Below are 22,627 nucleotides of genomic sequence, written 5' to 3' on the forward strand. Positions count from 1 at the left end.
GTAAGAAGACAACGAAAACTTGTTTCTTTTTTGTTTAGAAATTGTTTAGAAATTTTGCAGCATCATTTATTCGGATAAATAAAACCATAAAAAAATTCGCGCAAACTAGTCCCTCGTCAGATGAGATTTAAGCATTTCTGATCGATTATTCTGGTGTGAAAGATGCCAAAGAACGGGAAAATTTTTTTTCTAGTTATATACAGGTGCATGGAACAATTTATTGAACAACAAAATGTCTTCCTATGTGACGTTTCCATATCCGACGTCAGACACTCGAAGCAATGAATGTGTTTTTTTAATTTGATAGATGCTTTTGTGCTTTTTTGTAAATGATTGGTTTTTTTAAGATTGTAACACAGATGACTGCTGTGCTCATATTTTGACCTAGTATGTCTGTTTTGTCCACGAACCGTTGTAAATATAATGGAATTTGATGCGACTGTCATACAAGTGAGAGGTTGAGCGCTATTAAACAAGGTTCAATCCACCATTTACTACATTTGAAAATGCCTGTACCAACTCAGGAATATGACAGTTGATGTGTAACAAATTTCATCTATAAAAAATACGAATGATAGTAAATTAAGGCGACGATAGTTTACCGATGTTCAATGGTAATACATTACTGTACAAACAGTGAAATCTAAACATTTCTACTCAAGTTACTTCAAAGCCACATTTCTCTCAATTTAATTTACACTCTTTATATATTTTCCACTAATAATAAAGAGGACTCATCATATTTTAAAGCTAAGAGATAAAATAAGTATACAGATAAAGTAATATTGTAGAAAAAACTATTTAAACATTATAAACTTGGAACAACGAACGTATGGAAAACATAAACCATAATCAAGTTAGCGCGTAATTTCGAAAGATAATTGTTGTCGATATTCCAAAATTGTCAATTAGATTGAAAGATTTTCACTTAATTTGAGAATCCATGGAATTTATATTTGGCCCAATGATGATGAATATGGATTTGATTTATCAACTGGAAACTTAATCAGCATCCAGGTATACAAGTATATTTTTATCAAATATATTTCCTATTGCAAAAGGTTTCCACCTTACACATATAAATCACATTTATAATCGCTATAAGTGTCGTATTTTAATTTTGAGTTGTATAAAAGAACGCAAATAATACAATTACCGTGCGTTAAACATGTGTTTTGGGAATATCTTTCATCTGCTACATTCTATCCAGAACTTGAAAGAAACTTTAGAATCAACAAAGGTCCGTAACAAGTAAGGTCAATAATGTCTGAAACAGTTGCACACTTGACCTGAGCAAAACAGACTATTTTATCAGCTGAGAATTAACATCGTGACTAACATTTTAGTTAAAGACGTGAATATCTTTTGAAGAGGACATTTTTGTTTGTTTGTTAGAGTCCTGTTAGTTGCATCTCTTTGTGTCAAATTCAGTGATTGTACAGGGAATTTGTAATTCAATAATTATTTCATTATAAATGTTTGGTCGACGGAAAAACATAAACTATGACAGTATGAGTAATGGGCTTCATCCCGAGCCTTTAATTGCATAGTATATATATCACAAGTAACAGTATATATTTACTTTTGAGCACCTGTGATCAGTTCTGAGTTTTTGGTTTGCTTCGTGTTTCTTAGTCTTTAGTTTTCAAGCTGTGTTCTGTATACTTTTCATTTCTTATCGTTTTACATTTTGTTTAATGGCATGCTTCGTTTGTATTTTACTTTGTTTATCCTTTTGTATCGTTTGATTCTCTTGTTTGAATCTATATATTTACAACAACACATTCCTAGCATTCATTAGAAGGATTAGAAAAGTATGCTTTATAAGTGATGTCGTGTTTTTCGTTCAGGAGTACTAGTATCAGAAGTGGTAAATCACAGCATATTTAACTTTTATTCGCTTTTATGATTTTATATTCTGACATTACAGAATTGTTATCAGAATATCTAAAACCATTTTTGTCATGTTTTATTCCCTTTTGCGTCTTTTGTCAATTATGTTTTTGGTTTTTTTTTGGTTTTTTTTTACTTTGTGTGAATCTGATTAAACAGGCTATGTTCAAATGACTTTTAAATATAGACTTCTCTTGAACTGAACTTTAATGTGCGTATTGCTATGTGTTTACTTTTCTGCATTGGCTAGAGGTATAGAGGACAGTTGGGACAAAAGTAATCAAGTGTACCAGGATTATAATTTAGTGCGCCAGAGGCACGTTTCGTCTACATAAGACTTGAGATCTCACAAACATGTTTAACCCCGCAGCATATTTGCTTCTGTCCCAAGTCAGGAGCCTCTGGCTTTTGTTAGTCTTATACTATTTTTAATTTTAGTTTCTTTTGTTCAATTTGGAGTTTAGTATGGCGTTCATTATCACTGAACTAGTATATTTGTTAAGGGGCCAGCTGAAGGAAGCTACCGGGTGTGGAATTTTTCGCTGCATTGAAGACCTGTTGATGACCTTCTGCAGCTGTCTGTTCTATGGTCGGATTGTTGTCTTTTTGACACATTCCCAATTTCCATTCTCAATTTATTTAAGCGCCGTTACACCATTGTCAAGGTTGAGAGAGGATTTAATCTCCCTTCATATTCTTTATGTACTAATCTCAAGCCAGGAGTGAGTAATTTAGTGGATGTGGTAGGTTAATCTATGTTTCGTTGATTTGTTTTGTAGTTACTCTCCCCGTTTTGTTTTTTATTTAGTTTGAATGAATTTACTTTTTGTTTATTTCATTCTATTCCATGGAACAACCAAAATTAAGAAAAGTTATAAATAATTGTGATTGTAAAATGCTTGACTCAATACTACAGCAGATAAACATATATTACATTCATTTAAAACAGTAAAACAAAGTTTGTTGGGAAATAAAATACGAAAAAGCCATAGAAATATCCCTGTCCAAAAAAAATTATGTGAGATAAATTGTCGATCTATCATAAAAACACATCATTTGTGGAGAGGTCAGTTGTTGTTGAACAATGTATACATCGAATTTATTTAAAAAAAGATCATTTCGGTAAACTTCGAATGCGTATTTTTAGAATTCTTAATGGACTTACGAAAAATTTGAATAAAATAACGGAAGTTGTTGTGGAAAATATCAAGTAAATAACATTTTGATGACTCTTTACTAAGTTTGGTCATAAATAGTGATTTATAACAACACAAGCAAACCCTGCTATCGAAGGGACAAAAGTGGCTCATATAGGAATACCTACAACTTGGAAAATGATTGTCTTTTAGAATTTCACAACACATCACATCTTCCTATTCCATATGAATGTAACGTGTAATAAAAAACAGAGAGGAACACATTTATAGACTGCATAAAAAGACAGAACGAACTAGAGTACATGAGGATATATTCACAATTTGATTAGTCGCCTATTGATTACATGGATGTGATATGGAGTAATAATAAATACTGTACTGATTAAATAATGAAAGAATTAATATGTAAACAATGCATAACATAATGACCATTCTCCCCATCCGAATGGTTCAATACTTTCATAAGACTTTTGATATAGTTTTAAATATTTTCTCTGTTTTATACGTTTTCACACTAACATTAGAATGGTGATCTTCATTTTGATTACACTGGATGTTGGGGTTATAGTTAAAAATCAGCATCCGATTAAATAGAATAAATTCTACGTACAATTAATACTGGTAAACAAATAATCCTGCCGATATTTTATCACAAACTATACATATCAACTAAAACTAGTGGGAAATAACATACATCTTGCAAGCATTCTTGAACTAATCTAAAACTGATTTAGCACTACTACTGTTCTGGATGTTCCATATTCTGAAGTACTTTGACAGTCTATCCACTTTTTTCTTTTGCGATGTAAAGGTCGTAAAACGTTTGTTATACCTGAAACATAATCATAAAGTATTTTATTTGACCGATAATTAAGCATAACATTTATAAATAAATATATATATATACGGTAAACAATTGATAGGAACATTTGAGTAAACCTGTTTATCAAGTTCCTAAATTAGACTTTATATAAGAGGTGTTCTTTAATCTGGGGGTAACGATATATAGGTATTACTATTAAGGGACATAACTAGGGATTGTTTCTGCTAAAAAGGGCTGCATTTAATAGTAGATTCACGTCTGTAGTTTCATTTCATTGTGATTTCATTCTTTAAAAAACAAAGAAACTATTGGAAAACAAATGATAGAGCTACGTCATTTCTAAACATGTGTGTCATTTGTTTATGAGGGTCGGTTAAAAACAATACTTTACGGCAAAGGAAATGATTCAGTTTCCCAATTGTGACCATTTCATTTTGAAACCAATAGTTCCAAATAGTGAAGTTGAAATCTTCTATTCGTAAATTCTACGGACGCCATCAAGAGTTGGTTGACCGTTATGAAATATCCGTTATACAGATAATATCAGGAATGTTCCTTTAATATGTCGTAACTACAATACCGTTCCCTTTTCACGAATGTGAACTACAGAATTATGCTATTTACCGACTTTTTAATAACAAGAGCAACACGACAGGTGCCACATGTGGAGCAGGATATACTTACCCTTCAGTAATCCCCCTCATTTGTTGGTTGGGTATGTGTTGTTGTTGTACCCCTATTTGTGACAATTTGTTTACACATCAATGTCAATATAATTAAATTTGATGCGAATGTCGTACACGTGAGAGGTTTAGCGCTATAAATCCAGGTTCAATCCATCATTTTCTACATTTGAAAAAGCCTGCACAAGTCAGGAATATGTCAGTTGTTGTCCATTCGTTTGGTGTCTTTTTGTCAATTGATTTTGCCATTTGATTTGGGAGTTTACGACTGACTTTATCACGGAGTTCAATATTTTTTATTTTACTTTTTGCATTAAGGCATTAAATAAATATGGTTTAAACATAAACAACCCCTGAAACAAGTCAGGAATAGGACAGTCGTGTTCCATTCTCTCTGTTGGTTAAAATAGTCTGAATATTTTCGGTATTTCTTTTATAACATTTCATTGTACTCAAGACACTGTACACCCATACATTGATTCATTCTGTTATAAGTGAATAATACTATACCTTTCTTAAAGTTTTCGTTAAATCCTGTATAAATTAGCGGATTTAATGCACTATTGGAGTAGGACATACAACAAGCTGCAAAATTTAATCCATAATACCAATCTCCAAGCTGGAATCAATAAACAAATACATAATTCACAAATATAAATTCTTTAAACGTTATCAATTTTTGGTCTAACAATGATTCTATATATCAAAATAATGAATAAAAAATAGAAATAAAAGGAAGTAAACTAAGTAAAAACTTTATTTATTTATAGATTGAATGAAATATTATAAGGTAAGCTCTATCTTCAAATTTTCTATTATATTATCAGTTTTAAATACACCCATATTGATACCAAAATTAAAAATCAAAAATAACTTGGGATTATTTGATGCATTTGTTGAATCCTTATGTTTTTCTTGTGAAAATATAGTTCCAAGCAAAAATAATCAGAAAAATCTGCCCTTTTTACTGTCTTTTGTATAATCCCCTGTTTGTTTGTATTTTTGTTGTGAACTGAAGACGACGATTATCTTTTAAGATTGTTAATGTTATGAATTTGAATGCAAAAGTAAACGTTCTCAATAATGCAATAACCTCTAATTGCTTAAGGGGTCTGACACATTTGATTAAATCGTTATGTTATAGTCATCGCTAAAAAATCATATTCGTTTTGTATGAAAGAAGCTATAGTAACTAGAAATGTTGTAACAAACGAAACTGTAATTTCCTCATTTTAAAACTAGATAACTGTTTCGCTAATCTAAAATCCTGCTTTAGATATCTATGTGAATATGAACAAACCTTTAATCTATTTGGCCTAAGCTCACTGTACAATAGTATAACTTGATATGGCAGCCAGCACACAACAAATACAATTAAAATGGCTACTAACATTACAATAACCTGAAATCACAAATATGTCCTATTATTAATTACAGTATGCATAAATTCTCTTACTGCGACATTTGTAAATGTTACGGATGTCATCATGAGTTGGTTGACCGTTATAGAATAACCGTTTCACAGATTAAAATGGAAATGTTCCTTATGTCGTAAATTCAATCCACTTCCTTTTTCACCACGAATGAGACAGTTCTACCGAATTAGGCTATTTACCTGGTTTGTAATAACATGAGCATCTCCACTGGTGCCACATGTGGAGCAGGATCTGCTTACCCTTCCGGTGTACCTGATTGCAACCCCAGTTTTTGATGGGATTCTTGTTTGACAAGTCTGTAGTTTTATATGTAGTGTCTTGTGAACTATTATTTGTCTGTTTGTCTTTTTATATTTTAACCATGTCGTTGTCTATTTTCGATCTATGAGTTTGAGTTCGGCCCTCTTTGTCGAGTCATGCTTGTTAAAATAAAAAATAAAATCACAAAAATACTGAACTCAGAGGAAAATCAATTAGGAAAGTCCATTATCACATGGCAAAATCAAATAACAAAACGCATCAAAAACGAATGGACAAGAACTGTCATATTCCTGACGTGGTACAGGCATTTTCAAATGTAGAAAATGGTGGATTAAACCTGGTTCTATAGCGCTAACCCTCTCACTTTAATAACATTCTCATCAAATTCCGTTATATTTACATGATGCGTTTAATATCTAAGTGTATTTGCTGATTTTAATCATATATAAAGAGATTGTTGAATATCTCTTGTCACCAAAATATAAACCATGCACATGACTAAATAAACACAATCTGATGTTCTTTTTTGAAGAGAGAATATGTGGATTATGTGTGGACTTAAAATTAATTTAGGACATTACAAAAAAAATAGGAAAATAGAATGATGAACTGTATATGTGTCACAGGAATGTATCAACGCCACAAAAATTGAAGTCACATGTAAATTTCAAAAGAATGGATATTAATCGAGATTAGGTTTGTAATTATGTTATTTGATGTGTTTTATAACATTTACAAGAACATTAACATAGAAATGTGTCCCCGGAATAAATGTACCGAATCGCAGGTGTCGGCAAAAATTCAACCAAATATCTATATTCACTTGAAACAAAATACAACGAAATTCTGAGTGCAGCCCAGTTCATAAAAAATAAGGCAACGATTTCTCTGACCTAGTCTAACAAGGCTGTTACTCGTCCAACCATCCTGCTAGAAATCAAACCAGTTTCGTAGTTATAGTTGTTCTCGTATTCAAATCAATTGAAGCAATGAACTTAATGTTTTCTTTTTATACAAAAGTCATGTCACAGTAGTTTATTTTTATTCCATATATGTTACCATCCCATGGAATGTATTTTTTTTATCAACTATTTTCATTGAACTGGCGACATTGTGTCTCTGATCATTTGATGAACATTATATCCGATTGGCTAGAGTTTTATTGAGCTATATTGTTAACGGTGATTAAGATGCGCAAGGCAATCTCTAACCACGAACAAAAGTCATTTATAGCTTTCCATTAAAGATGTTTTCAATGGGTGGCATTGAATAAAACTTACAGACTATTATATTAGTTGTGGTGAACCGTAAACAATCTCATCAAATGTCAATGTCCACTACAAGACTGTACGTATTGTAACATTAATACCAATACCTTAAAGTGTCATTTTTATTCTCGTTTTCTAGCAAAGGAATCATTTTACACGTAAATGTGTCTTGTCATCGGTTAAATATTGGCAATTCGGTACTTATATTAGGCTATATTCCATCTATAAAGTACGATCAAACGGGTTGAAAAAGATTTTTTCAAAATAGTGCGTTGTGATTTATTCATCTGGTTATAGGAATATTATGTTAAGTAAAGCAATTGTTTAAATCACTTTTCTTGTAAAATGCGTCTGTTTTATAGTGGGTTTTTAGATCAAGAAAAATGGGGTATGAGTGCAAATGAGACAACTCTGTATTCAAATTACACTTTATAAAAGTAAACCATTGCAGGTCAAGGTATGGCCTTAAACACGGAGAGTTTTGCCAATTTCAAAATTTCAAAGTTAAGTTGTTCTAGCCCCAAATATGTGTTTCAAGAAAATACATTAGGTGAAATAATGCATTATCATGAAAAGAATATTAATGGAAATCAATATTTGTCCGGATTATGGGTTGGTAGTATCCATTAAATGTACTGGGAGTTATGAGACTTATTTTTTTTACGTTTCGGTTCAAAAACTACCACTATAAATGGACTTTTACCGCAATTAGTTCGTGTGAGGTTAATACTATCAACATTTTACTGGCAATCGGTTAATGAAATGCAATTAATAGGAAAAATATTAAAACATGCTGTCGACGATAGCAAAATCTGTTATGTTGAAATGGCAATCGAAAACAAACACAGACAAAAGTCAGCTGTTCACAATAGCAAACGCATTTTTCTCTATATTTCTGCCAAAGAACGTAGTCGATCATAGAGAAATACTTAGTGATACATAAATGTTTCCATGGATGTAACCATATGTTAGAGCAAAAATTACTCCTAACACAACAATCACAACGACCTTAATTGACTTATGATAAACAAAACAACAAATATAACTTTTCCTGCAATAAAATAAAATCTGATATTGACTTCATGTCGTCCGTCATGAGAGTTTGATTGCGAATTCAAATCTGATAGTGTCAATTATTCAGCGTAAATGCAGTTGATTAGATCTCGGAGGAATGATTTCAAAAATGTGCAATTTCATTTACGTCTAACTATGTCAATTAGTCGCTTAGTCATAGGTCTTGGGTATTGTTTAAAATTAAATTCAAATTATTAAAGGTTGTTGGTGTCCTTAGGTTTTTTAGTGCAATCAAGTTTACTACTTTGTACGGGGTTGTAAGTTGGTCATCAATACGACTTCACAGATAAATAACGAATATTCAACGAGGGATCTGTATGTATAAGTAACGGTCCTTTTGTATTTCAAATTCTGTTTGAAACACATTCACTGTAATTCACTGCACATTGCTTGTTTGATCGTGCAGAATAAAAATATCGGGATATACAGATTTTTTTCATAGGTACTATTTCTGTACTAAAAAAATGCAGTACTGGAAACTTACTTTTAATATTTAGAAATATTTCTTTACTTTAAAACTGTTGTAATATTCAGGTACTTGTAATTTACAGTACTTGATTTGTACTAAATATTTTGATACAGAAATAATACACTATTCCATGTTTGAAAATCATAACTTTAAGAGATTTGAAATAGAAAACATTTCAAAATGCCGAACATGTAACGGTAGTAACCAAACATCTGTAGTACCTAAATGTCAAGTACAAACAAAGTCTTGTAAAATACAGGTACCTAAATATTACAATAATATTAGAGTAACAAAATAGTACTGAATTTTAAAAGTAGATTTCCAGTACTACAAACTTTTAGTACAGAAATAGTACCTATGCAAAAGTAGCTGTGTGTGCTATGGTTGGCAATAAGACAAATATCCACCAGAGTCTTTATGATGTGGTTGTCATCAACTAATGTCCTTCAACAATGAGTACAAAAGAAATATATCTTTATAAAAGGCAACCTCAAAACAAAATGGGAAACAATAAAAATGTTAATTAAACATGCCAGACGAAACAACTAACCAAAAACAAATATGAAAGACATTAGCGTTTATCACAATTTTAAAGCGTGGTCAGTGATCAAACTTGTTTATTCATATCTTTCTAACAAATAAGGTTTATAACCTCGTACCTCTGCCTTTTATCTACTTGGATGTACTTGTCAATGAAATACTCCAAGTATATGATATGTATATCCTGCTACAAAATGTATCTATATTAGTACATTGACTGATCCAAAGAGATAGCTAGTAGGAAATTGATATAATCATCTCATTTCTACACACAACGTTTAATATAATCATACTTTGCAGTTTCAATGTTCAACCGTTTAATCTTCATGTCATTACGTCCTTTTTCCATAATTTACCTGCGGGTTATTAGAAAATATCCAAATGCATAGAATAATCCAATTTGAGTTGTGATGTTGTTTAATAAAATAATAAGACAGCGCTTTATAATAGCTATTGTCTCTTCATGATATCTTATGTGAAGCCTATGAATGCCTTCAAGTTTTGCCAAAAGCATTTGAAATTTAAGATCTGCATTCAGCAAGATTTTCAAAGGTCGTCACAAGCTATTAGATTTTTATATATATTTGCACAAAATAACCATGGTCACTTATACACAGGAAATGACATTTTATTTTAATTTGTTGTAAATTGGTAATATTAATTTTACATTATGTTTTCTTTCCGTTTGTGTCTTGTAATAATCAGTGCATTGGGTACACCTAGCGAATATGACATTTTGTCACTAATATGCTTTTTTTTCGTTTGACGTTTGTCATAAAAAAAAGATACCCTCGTTCTCTAAAGAATATCTTTCAGAGGTTTACTGTAAACGTGTCGTCTGCTGAGCATTCAAAACAAACATGACTGTTATTACTTAAATTATAACGATTAAAAACAAATATATGAAAAATTTAGTAAAGGGTCAGTCAATTGGTTCTGATATTAAGAAAGGTATAAAAATTTCAAAAGTTTGGTGAATAAAACGGAATCTGTTTAAACCTCTACCTTTTTATTTTGTTTTTATATTTTTTTCTTTTATTTTATAAAAGCATTCTTTAAACCGAACCCACTCGTTATACAAGTCGAACTAGTAAAGTCTATCATTCTCTGGCCGCGCAATAGGCAATTTGAATATACGATTTTCAGCAATCACTGGAAACAGTTTATAGAGTAATATGTATTTGTTTATTTGAAAATGGTTTGTCTCATAATCTTAATGAAAAATATTTCCACAAACGACCGTAATTATAATGTAGTTTTGATTAAAGCTGCCTCATTGGACTCTGTTGGAGATTGTCTGGGTGACAATCATACCACATCGCCCTATTTATACATATACACATATATACTTTATCTTAATTTCTATGAGTTTGTCTTTCAATGACCGAATGGATACCATTGATAACATATATTTCACTTATCAACAATTTCTAGACAGCAGTTCAAAGACCTGAATATAACCATCATAGTAATGAACAGTCTTTGATATTTGATGTCACTGTTAGACATTTATAAAACCTTTTATTCAATTCTGATTAAGACAGAATTCGTGAAAATGGTGGGGTTTTTTTAAGATACCATCACTCTCCGTGCATGGACTCAATATAGAATGATTAAACTCGTTCTCCGTTTATAAAAACACTAATGGAATTCATCAAAGGCGGAAATATATCAACTATTTTCCGGCTTTCACCCTCCAGTGTACTTTTTGTGGACATGTTGTAAACTGATCAATTACCTGTCAGTGATGTCTTCAGCAGTAATTAAAATACTCACTAACCCTACATATCATTCCAGTTCTACTACAATCATTCACAGTACCGGTATTGTTATCTAATATCCTTCATTCGTTTTTAAATATGATAAAAATTGTATTTCGTTCCGTGTAGTCATAAGTTGTGGAAGGGTCAGTAGGTAAATGTATATCGCTTCTTGTACTTAACTTAATATATGAAATAAGAATTAAGAACAATATAAAAAAGAAGATGTGGTATGACTGCCAATGAAACAATTATCCAAAAAGACCAAAATGACACAGACATCAACAATTATAGGTAACTGCACGGCCTTCATCAATTAGCACAGTCCATAACACATAGTCAGCTATCAATCAGCTACACAGGCAAAATTTGCTCACGTGAATTTCACATGAATCTCACATGAAATTCACGTAAAAATTTTCATGTGAGATTCACCTAAAACAGCTTATACATGAAACTCATGTGAAACTTTTCATGTGAATTTCACGTGAATTGAGATTCACATGATTCTCACGTGAAAAAATTCACATGAATTTCACGTGAACTGTTAAAAAAAAAATATTGGTATTTTTCATGATTTTATTTGAATTTAAAAATTTAGATGTTGTTTGAAATACTTTATTTTAAAAGTTCAAGTGATTTTCGTGTGAACAAATTTTCATGTAATTTTCATGTGAAGTTCATGTTAATTTCACATGGGATTCATGTGAAATTCACATAAACTGATTTCACGTGAGTTTCACGTAAAAGCTAACCCGAATAATCCAGTCGTTATATTACGCTCCCTATCGATCACTACATTAACCTCGAAAGGTGGAGAGAATCGGAGACGGTAAGGGCTTGAATTATTCGAGTTACGTAAAAGCTCGTTTGAGGTAAAATTCACGTGAGATTCACATGAATTAAAATTCACGTGAAATTGATGTGAATGAAAATTGCCTGTGTAAGGGACAATAAAAAATGTGATTACATCGAGTCACACATATTCCTGAGCACCTGTAAATGTGATAAACAATTCCAATCTTTTTCTGCATCATTAACAAAACCTTGTCCGTATTAATATTTATGCAGCTATACCCTATCTTTAAACATTTATAAGTAAAAACAAGACGTACATTTATTTTTTTCCACTGCGCCATATATAGCCTTTAAAAAAGTCTTAATGTAATGCAACTGCATACACATGAAACAAACAAAACCAGCATAAACCTTAGTTTTGAATCTACGATTCTTATTAATTATCAAACAGAAGTCGTGATGGACGCATGAATGAAATCAACACTACAAAAGAATCGAGGTCACTATTCACAGTTATTTGTTTCCGATCCGATATATCTACCCTCTAGGGGCCTTCTTGCGGTTTTATATGTCTATATTCTATTGCGATCATCTTATATTAGATTATTTTACGGATAGTATTCAGTTCATGTGTTTTACAAAATGACTTATTGGGGACTCGCATACTGAATGAAGCATGCAAAGCAAGTGACAATAACGCTGTCGGTGCACACGATCTCTCTCTTTTAGAATTCCCTACGATTTGCTTGTTGCCCTTTGGTCCGAGTACACAGTTATTTCGTAGTGCATTTCTTTTAGACAATAAATAAAAATTAAAAAAATCCCACCTGCGCTTTCTCAATATTATTTTTACAATGTGTTGTACAACTTTTGGGACAAATTATATCAAAATTATAGAAAACTTCATCAGCTCTAACTCAAAATATGGACAATTGTATGTTGAGGGGGTCTTGAAATCTTTTTACAGCTTCCGAAGTGCTGTGTACTCGGACCTACTAGTTTTCTCTTCGTATACAATGTCTGAGATTTGAACTTCTTTTGCCTTTATTCATGTAGTAAACAACCTTGTAATCGATGCCAATAATAAGGTCTCTAAACTTTATCTAGGGCATTATTCATATAATAAAAACTTAAGCTTACTGTTCATGACGTTAGACAACTAAATCCCTGGGATGTGTGTTAGTTGATTCTAGCTTCTGATGCATGATTTTTCATTATTAATTGTTTTTGGCTTTTAACTAGCTGTCGATAACAGCTAGTACTCTCAAATCGTATTTTCTTGTTAATTCAACCTGTTGTTACTGTTTATAATGCTTGTTTGTTAGTTTATATTAATATAGATCTTGTTTATATACCAGCTTTGATTATTTGGAATATCTTTTAATTTTCACTTCTTCGTACTTCATGTGTATGCACTTCAAGATTACTCTCCTTAAATAGATACAGTGAATGTTTAGCTAGCTCTAATTGTATAGTGTTATTGTTGATATTCACCCCAATTTGTATCTAGTATTAAATTATGTATTTATATGACGGAACTTTGTTGATATTCCTAATTATTGGAAGAATTTTATACACATAAGTAGTATACCTAAAACGACGCAGTTATTTTTCATTTACCTGTCTGTATTATTTCATATTCTAATCTTAGACCGATTCATAGTTTAATAATTCGTAAAGACACCTCTTTTTTGAAAATATAGATATCTTTTGTGGTTTGTGTCATAGGTCTGCTGTCTTGATTTCGTATAATAAATGTATACACAACACTTCCTTGGTTTGGGTTTTATATTTTCGCAGTAACTTTATTTGTGTCCTTTTAAACACGCAAAGTCATGATAACTTATTAACATTCTTTTTTATAACAACTTAAATTCATCCTTGGATGAATGTCAGATTTTCATTTTTGTACAAACTCTTCAGAAGATATTTGCTTCATTACAAATCTTTCACAGTATTCAATTAGAGTTAACAATGGTCTCCCGATCTAAAGTCCCTAAATGGTATTGGAAAATCAATCCAATTCAAACTGTATTATATATGTACTAAACAGACGTAATCCAATTGGATGTAATCACACGAATACCACAAGTTGTATTACTAACAAGAGTAATTTTTCACTAATCATTTCGTAATGATACTGTCCGAAGGGTAACAAGAGATATCTCTAAACTTTCACCTAAGATCATTGTAGTAGTTTTTGTTTTGACTACTAACTAACATTATTTCAAATGTGTGTGGTCGACAGTTGCTATATTTGCAAATACCATAGAAGATATCAATACAATAATCAACCGAGACAATTGATAGAACTGTCATTCAATTTTCTTAAAATAGTATTTTACTTGAAATAATTGAAAACAAATATAACTCAATCTCAAAAGATATGTATCTCTAGAACTTTGCTTTTTTACCATTGAAATTACAATTCCTTCAATCATAACGATTGTAAAAGAAATGCCGTACCAAATTATAAGCTAGTAACCTTTTTTTTTTTAACTTTATTCACCTCTTAAAAATAACAATTAACCCATAATATATATTAGGCTTACAAATGAGTACACCGGACGCGCGTTCTTCAAGCTACAGAAAAAAACCTCATCAGTGGTCTCAAATGATAAAAAAAAGTCCAAATGACCAGATAAAGGTTTAACTGAATACAGTAAATGTATTCAAGAATAAGAAGATGAGAGGAGCTACACGACGAACTTAGAGGGGGAACTCCTAACAAATTAAATAAAAAACAACTAGGGTTTGTTGTATCAAAACTGATGCTATCTGCAAAGTTGTATTTTCGTTTTTTTTTGTGTTTTTTGGGGGGTCTTTCTTTGTTTACTTTCGACTTTTATATCTGTATACTTTTAGTTACAAGTTTTTCTTATTTAGTAAAAATATATAAGTAAACAGATTTATTTTTCATGACAAACAAAATCTTTTTCAAGATCATTAACAATAATCTAGTCTGGTTTTCATATATATAATGGAATTCATTACCAAAAGTAATGATGATGGTTAGCTGTTATGCATTCTTGTCTAGCAAATACATAATTTTTGAATTTACCCATATCTGCCGATATGAGAAAACCAATAAATCCATTAGCCATTAAAATATTATTAACAAGATGTTATTTTCGTTATTCTTTAGGCTTCATTAGATTTGTACTAACCTTTTTTCTCGTTCGAGATTGAGCTTCCATTCTCCTGTCGACCTTTTCACCGGGTATAGTACTAGACCAGAGTTTGATTATAATTATTGAGTACGCCAATGTCATTATCAACATTGGGAAGAAGTAGAGTATAACAGATACGGACACATAATAGGCTGTCCTAGATGGCATTGATGACATTGTCATATTTCCTATATTTTCTGTCATGGTTGGCCAAACATCATCACACCATTGTTCTGTATGGTTGGACCAAACACGAACTTTAAGCTGTCTTGTTATGAGTGTTGGAGATGCAATCCCAGCCGAACATATCCAAATGAATATCAGTGATGTTTTCGCTCGCCTTGTCGTCATATGGGCTCTCAATGCAAAAACGATACCAAAGAATCGGTCATAAGCAATCAATGTAAGGGAGAGAACACTTGCAACCAACGACAAAACTGTAAATACAAAACATATTTCATTTAATCATTAGATACCTGAATTTCACGGGAGCAAATATTGATAAGTTTGAGAATTTTACAATACTGATTTGTACTTGTACAACAAAAACAATATTTTCGAGAAATAGGTATTCAAAACATTTATTAATTTCTGAAGCAAACGAGAAAGGTGAAAAATAAACTATTGTGTGAATCTGATTTCCTGTTTTTCTTCTATGCTTTCAATTAATATATTCAGTCTATAAATCAATTCCTAACACTCTACACAAACGTTATTCTTATTTTTATTTTCATATCATACAATGAAGATAGCTTGGCACATTCCCCATTTCCATTTTAAATTTTAGCTCTTCCAATAACCGCTGTTACGTCATTTGGTGTTTGGTGGTAGCTGTCAGTTGTCTCATTGAAAGGCATATTATATTTTATTCTGATGTATCCGGCAAAACAAACAATTAAATTTAATAAATTTAGTCTGTTTACAAACCTAAAAATATCGTAAAGAAAAAGAAACAGGTGAAGAGCTTTATGAGCAAAAAGGAACCAAAAATAATGGCAAAATCCGTCTAAGGTCAAGATTCCCTGACAAAATATGTAGAAAAGATATGCAATTTTGCACCTGTCCCAAGTCAGAAGCCTCTGGGCTTTGTTAGTCTTGTATGATTTTTAATTTTAGTTTCCTGTGTATTATTCGGAGTTTAGTATGCCGTCCATTATCGCTGTACTAATATACATAATTTTAAGGGGCCCGCCGAAGACCGCCTTCGGGTGCGGGAGTTTCTCGCTACATTGAAGACCCATTGTTGGCCTTCGGCTGTTGTATTCTCTATGGTCGGGTTGTTGTCGCTTTGACACATTCCCCATTTTCTTTCTCAATGTTATAAGCTAATTTTATTATTCCCTCATATTACTAAGTGTTTATTATTTTATTCTTTTATAGACAACGATATTTGTAATATTCAACAATTTGCTAAACTTTTTTTCCACACTCCCAGTATCCGTACCCTATTTTTCGTCTTGAAATCGATCGATTGCTATGTATCTATATATGAACGATTTACTGTTATTATTCTGTCAGTTACTATCCAGGATCTGACTTACTTTTAATGATATATAACGTGCTGCTCTGATTTGCATAGAAATTCCTTTCATCTTAATATAAGATATCAGAGGAAACCACTCAATCATAATACTGACAAATGATAAGAAGCCTTTTAATCTACTAAGTAAAAGTCCGTATTCAAAAAAACGTTACTATTCTGTCAATAATCAATTATTCCTTTTTAGGATTTTATTTCCGATACTACCTAGTATGTCATTTATCTGTGGCAAAAACGTCATGTTACTCTCTCATATTTATTGACAAAATGAGTTTTCACATGAAAAAATGTTCGGCAAATCTGCTGACACAAAATTTTGATCACTATTATCAATATAACTAGACTTCGTAGTTAAGTATGTAATTACACTTGAGAAGATGGACATTACAAATGAAGTGTAAAGTGATATGTTTTATTTGATTAGAAATGTAATAGGGTTGCTGACAACAAGAAATATCCATCTTAATAGTCAAAGCAGTACTAATGATTTGATTTGTGGTTGACTATTGTTTGATAAATGTAGGTAATTTCTAGTATTTGAATACGATAAAACATTGTAACACATTATTTGAATTTAGTATAAGAAATAATTATATGTAAATGCAATGTAAGAAAGCAGAACAATTTAAGATAAACTGAACTATCTTTTTATAAATCATTATAAAACAACATCCAACATCATAAGAGTCACACGTGATGGAATATCTGCTTCTCTTTCCCAGCACGTGATATTATCCCCTATTATTGTGGGATTCGTGTTGCTCATTCTACAGGATGTAATGCGTCTTTCCGTAGTTAAGTTATTTTCATGGTTTTGTCGTTTTCATTAATTTGTATTGTCCCTTTGGTATTTCATTCCTTTTTCATAAGACTTGTCCTAGATTGTTAGCTGATATGACGGTCCACGAGACTTTGGACCTTTTGTTTTAATTATTTCTCTTTGCTGCAGATTGAAAATATAAATTATTTCAAATTTGTGGTCAATTCTGTCTTGGATGTAGAAATAACGTGATAGTGTCTTTGAATGCTTCCTTTTGAGGATAATCACAACAAATATTGTGTAAATCTAAAGAAAAACATTTTCTAAAATGGGAAAGATGAAATGAAATCATCATGTTTTCAAAATAATTTGGCAGAAACTAAAGAAAGCAGGTAATATAAAGTTCATTTAAGCTGAAAATTTTGCATGCAAGGTTGTTCCTTATATGCGGAAAAATCATCAACTTATTCTTTCATTCTTATTTCTATTTTAAATATGCTTTTTACGACTTTACATTTTTTTACAACAGTATACTACAGTTACGCTTTCGATTTTGATAATTAAAAGCCCGAAAGTTTTTAAAGTAGTTAAATGTACAGGAACAGAAGGCAAAACAAGTTTACAATTCACCTATATGCGGATATATTGTTGTTTCGACATAGGAATTTGCATATTTGGAATTTTATTTTATAATCTGATTGTATTCTGTACTTATACATCTCACCATTGTGTTGTTGTAGTTTGGCAAATTTGTGTCATTTTGATCTTCTTTGTTACATATTTGTTGTTTTTTTAGTGACTGAGATTATAAACATGTTGACTGCTGTAATGTATTTTACCTATTGTGTCTGTTTGTTTCGTTCACACATCGTTGTCAATATATTGGAATTTAATGCGACTGACATACAAGTAAGAGGTTAAGCTAGCTATAAACCGGGTTCAATCCACCATTTCCTACGTAAGAAAATGCCTGTACCAAGTCAGGAATATGATTGTTGTTATCTATAATTTTGCTTTGTTTGAGCTTATGATTTTCTCATTTGATTTTGATTTTTAACTAGACTTCATTATTTTTCTGACTCTATTTTTTGTCATGACTTTGTTCTTGAATTTGTTTTCCAACGATATAAAGAAAGCTAGATGGGAGATAGATGTCAATGATACAACACCTCAATGACACATAATAGTTATCAAAAGTACCAAGATTATGATTTATTACGCCAGACGCGTGTTTCGTCTACATAAGACTCATCAGTGACGCTTATTCCAAAATAGTTATAAAAGTTGATGAGCTTTGAGGATCCAAAATTCCAAAAAGGTTGTGTCAAATACGGCTTAAGTAATTTATTCCTGAGACCAGACAAATCCTCAGTTTTTCGAAAATTTCAAAGTTTTGTAAACAAGAAGTTAATAAAATTAACCACATAATTGAAATTCATGTCAACACCGTAGTGCTGACTACTAGGCTGGTGATACCCTTGGGGACGAAACGGCACTTAACAATTTAACTTGAAGTTAACATAAGGATTTAAACTATGTAAAGATGTCTTTGTTACGTACAAAATTCTCTGAATGGTCCCGAAACAAAAAAAGTGAAAATCAAAGATCTGACAATAATAATACGTTTTTTACAAGAATGTAATCGTTCTGTTTGGAAAACAGAAAAGTCAATGATCTAAACAAGGTAACACTGCATTATAAGGCGTAATGACAATACAGTCTGGTAGGAAGTTTTAAGAAATCTATAGGACAAACAACTCTTCAGTTTTTTTGTACTTTCTAGGAGTCAATACGAACCAGTCATACATTATGCATGGAACAAATGACATTGTGCAATGTTGTTAGCCATCGCTTTAGTCAATATCGGATGCTGTTTGACTAATTTATTATCTAAAAGTTGTATCATTACATATAGGTATCAGATAAGTTTAGTTTTCTATCGTATGCTGTACAAGATGATTTATTTATTAGTTTTAATCAAATACTTTTAAAAAATGGAGAAAAAATGGTTGTTCTATTTGTGAACAGATATTAAGCTTTTGATTTTGAAGTAAATGTAAGTAAATTAACAGCATTTAAGGTAGCACAATACAAAGATTTTACAACTCCAACTCCCAAGTTTTAAAATGCTGTAACTTTCTTAATAATGCTTGAAAATTTATAAAAGTGGTAGTTTTGGATAGCTAACAGATTACTCTCTCCAATCAATGCAATGTTAGTATTATGCAACAATTATGTAACCAATTATAATGTTAACTGTGTCTAAAATATTTTTCACCAAATTTCCACTTTCAAATGAATTTAGCTTCTGCATCGGTATCCCTAGAGGGTCGATTTTATTATATGTTGTTCATATGGCCATTATCTACAAAAGGGTGTCTCAGATTTCAGATAGAATGTATAGAACACATTTTACACCTAATTAAACATTATCTTCTTTTATGTGGTTAGGATGTTTACACTAATTAGAGATTTATGAGAGAATGGAATACCATAGAGACAATTTGAGACACCCTTTTGAAGACCATGATGTGTTGATTAAGATTTCGTTAAAATTTTCTGTATAGGTAAAGAGATGATAGAGCTAAATTCATTCAAGTGAACTTAGCCAAATTTTGCCACTAATTACATAATAATTGATTACATAATGATTGCATAATAAAAATATTGCATTCATTTAAAAGATTAATCTTTTGTATATCTATATAGACCTATTTTATTATTTTCTATGCATTCATAAGAAAGTTACAGCATTTCAAATGTTAGTGATTGGAAGTAAAAAAATCTTTGTATTGTGCTACCTTAATTGTAGATAGAGAACATTACCAGATTTAAAACACATCTATAAGCAATTTCTGCAATGGCGATTATACAAGACTACAAGCATTCTTTTTCATGCGCAAATCAGAAGAAGACTTCTTAGTTCGGGTCAAACTTATCAATGTTGGTTATCCGTTGTGATGTCGGTGATATGTTCGGGTCAAAGTTATTAACGCCGGGTTAACGTATTTGACGTCAAAAAGCCCTGATATGCAATTTCATGAAGTGCTGAGTAAAGTAATTCAGACAGTTGGATCATCGATAATGTCCAATATATGTCAGCTTTATGTCAAATATTTTAATAATGTCCTTGGAATGTAAAGGGTTGTAAGAAGTTAATATGACTGAATGTATTAGGATCATATTACAATGGCCTTTATGTGTACTTCTCCGAGATTCAGGAAGACATAAAAAATCATCCATTATATTTTATTAACATAAGTTCGCTTAATGCTCTCATTGGATTTTATTGTTATCATTTTGTCGCTAAAACGGAAAGAAATGGCGAAATTTAATCACGTAAATCACCTTTTTCTCTTTTAATTGCATTTTTGATTTTGAAATGAATTAATAAACCATCATTAAACCGGATGTTCGCTAACACTACTCAATGAATAACATTTTAGGTAACAACGCCTTATGTACCATATGGAAAATTATGGAAATAAAAGATATTTTAATATATATAGATCATCCCAATATAATGTAACAAATCAAACAGAATATAAGAGGCATGATATTAAAATAAGAGAAACGTGTGATGAACATTAAAATTGAGAAAGCATATTCTAATTATGTTCTTCCAAATTTTGTCGTTATAGTCTGCAGTGATTCGAAGTCTTTTTGAATATCTATTTTTTTTTTTCTTCCTTCCTTTTTTTTAGGAAATGCGTACTCATTCTGGCACGATTTCATCAAGATAACGTTTCATTTTGTGTTTGAATATACAGCACAAACTATAAACATTTTATCAGGATACAACAAAACGAACTGTAACATTCGTGTGTAATTTACAAAAAACCTATAAGCTTCAAATTTTCCATGAAACTAGTCTGGTTACAATCGCAAAACACGAAAGACGTATTATGCATACATTTGAAGTAGGAAAATTAATAAGTTGCATTCCTTTTATCTTTTAAAGTTGTAAACAAACTCATCATATATATCAGGATTAACATTTTGTACAATAAAGGCAACAGTAGTATACCGCTGTTCAAAACTCATAAATCCATGGACAAAAAACAAAATCGGGGTAACAATCTAAAACCGAGGGAAACGCATTAAATATAAGAGGAGAACAACGACACAACACCGAAACGCAACACACACAGAAACGGACCAAGCATCAGACAAAACACCACGAGAATAACAAATATAACATCAAAACCAAATACATGAACTTGGGATAGACAAGTACCTTGCCACGTCTTATCCAGACTCACGTTTTGTCTCCAAAAGACTCAAATGTTACGTTTGGAAATGGTATGGTGTCAAATTCTTCTTCTTTACAAAGTATATCAACAAAAATCAAGATATGTCTTAAAAATCAAACTTTTTGAAATCTTATTATTAACAAATATGTTTTCATTGTATTAACAATGAGTAACGAAAATAACGAAACCTTGGCCATTTTTTTGTCATTAATAGAAGCTTCAATTCAAACCAGAAACAAATTACTAAATTATTGCGTTAAATTATTCTGTATCAAAAAGTCAAATAAAAAAAACCACTGAACTCCGCGGAATATTGAAAGAGGAAATTCCTTAACTAAATGGAAAAATTTAAAGTTTGAACACATCAAACAAACGGATATCAACTGTCATATTCCTGACTTAGTACAGGTATTTGTTTATGTAGAAAAAGGTGGATTTTACCTGGTTTAATAGCTAGCTAAACCTCTCACTTGTATTACAGTCGCATACAATTCAATTCTATTGACAACAATACGTGAACAAAACAAATAGACATAATAGGTATAAAAGTAAACCATAGGGGTAAAGTCGTCAACATTGTGTTATTATCTTAAACACTATGAAAACTCAGAACATATAAACAAACATTCGAACATTTACAATTTAGCTTTTTTCCAATAAAGATGATATATAGATATGTTACAATAGCATAGTATGTGAAAGTTGTAATAATTATTTCTTGTCGCCTGTATATGTATTGAAT

General features: G+C 31.2%; 1 protein-coding gene across 1 annotated transcript in view; it reads right to left on the reverse strand.

The window, feature by feature from the left end:
* Nucleotides 1–3,769: 3,769 nt before the first annotated feature.
* Nucleotides 3,770–22,627, reverse strand: part of LOC134727245 (substance-P receptor-like) — a 38,276-nt gene continuing 19,418 nt past the window's right edge. Inside the window, exons 2-5 of the mRNA XM_063591624.1 lie at nt 15,330–15,769; nt 5,857–5,958; nt 5,067–5,175; nt 3,770–3,882 (exon numbers count right to left, since the gene is read on the reverse strand). Of these exons, the coding sequence (XP_063447694.1) occupies nt 3,770–3,882; nt 5,067–5,175; nt 5,857–5,958; nt 15,330–15,769 (764 nt within the window). The remainder of the gene's footprint in view (nt 3,883–5,066; nt 5,176–5,856; nt 5,959–15,329; nt 15,770–22,627) is intronic.

Source organism: Mytilus trossulus, chromosome 7, assembly GCF_036588685.1.
Source record: "Mytilus trossulus isolate FHL-02 chromosome 7, PNRI_Mtr1.1.1.hap1, whole genome shotgun sequence".
Taxonomy (NCBI): domain Eukaryota; kingdom Metazoa; phylum Mollusca; class Bivalvia; order Mytilida; family Mytilidae; genus Mytilus; species Mytilus trossulus.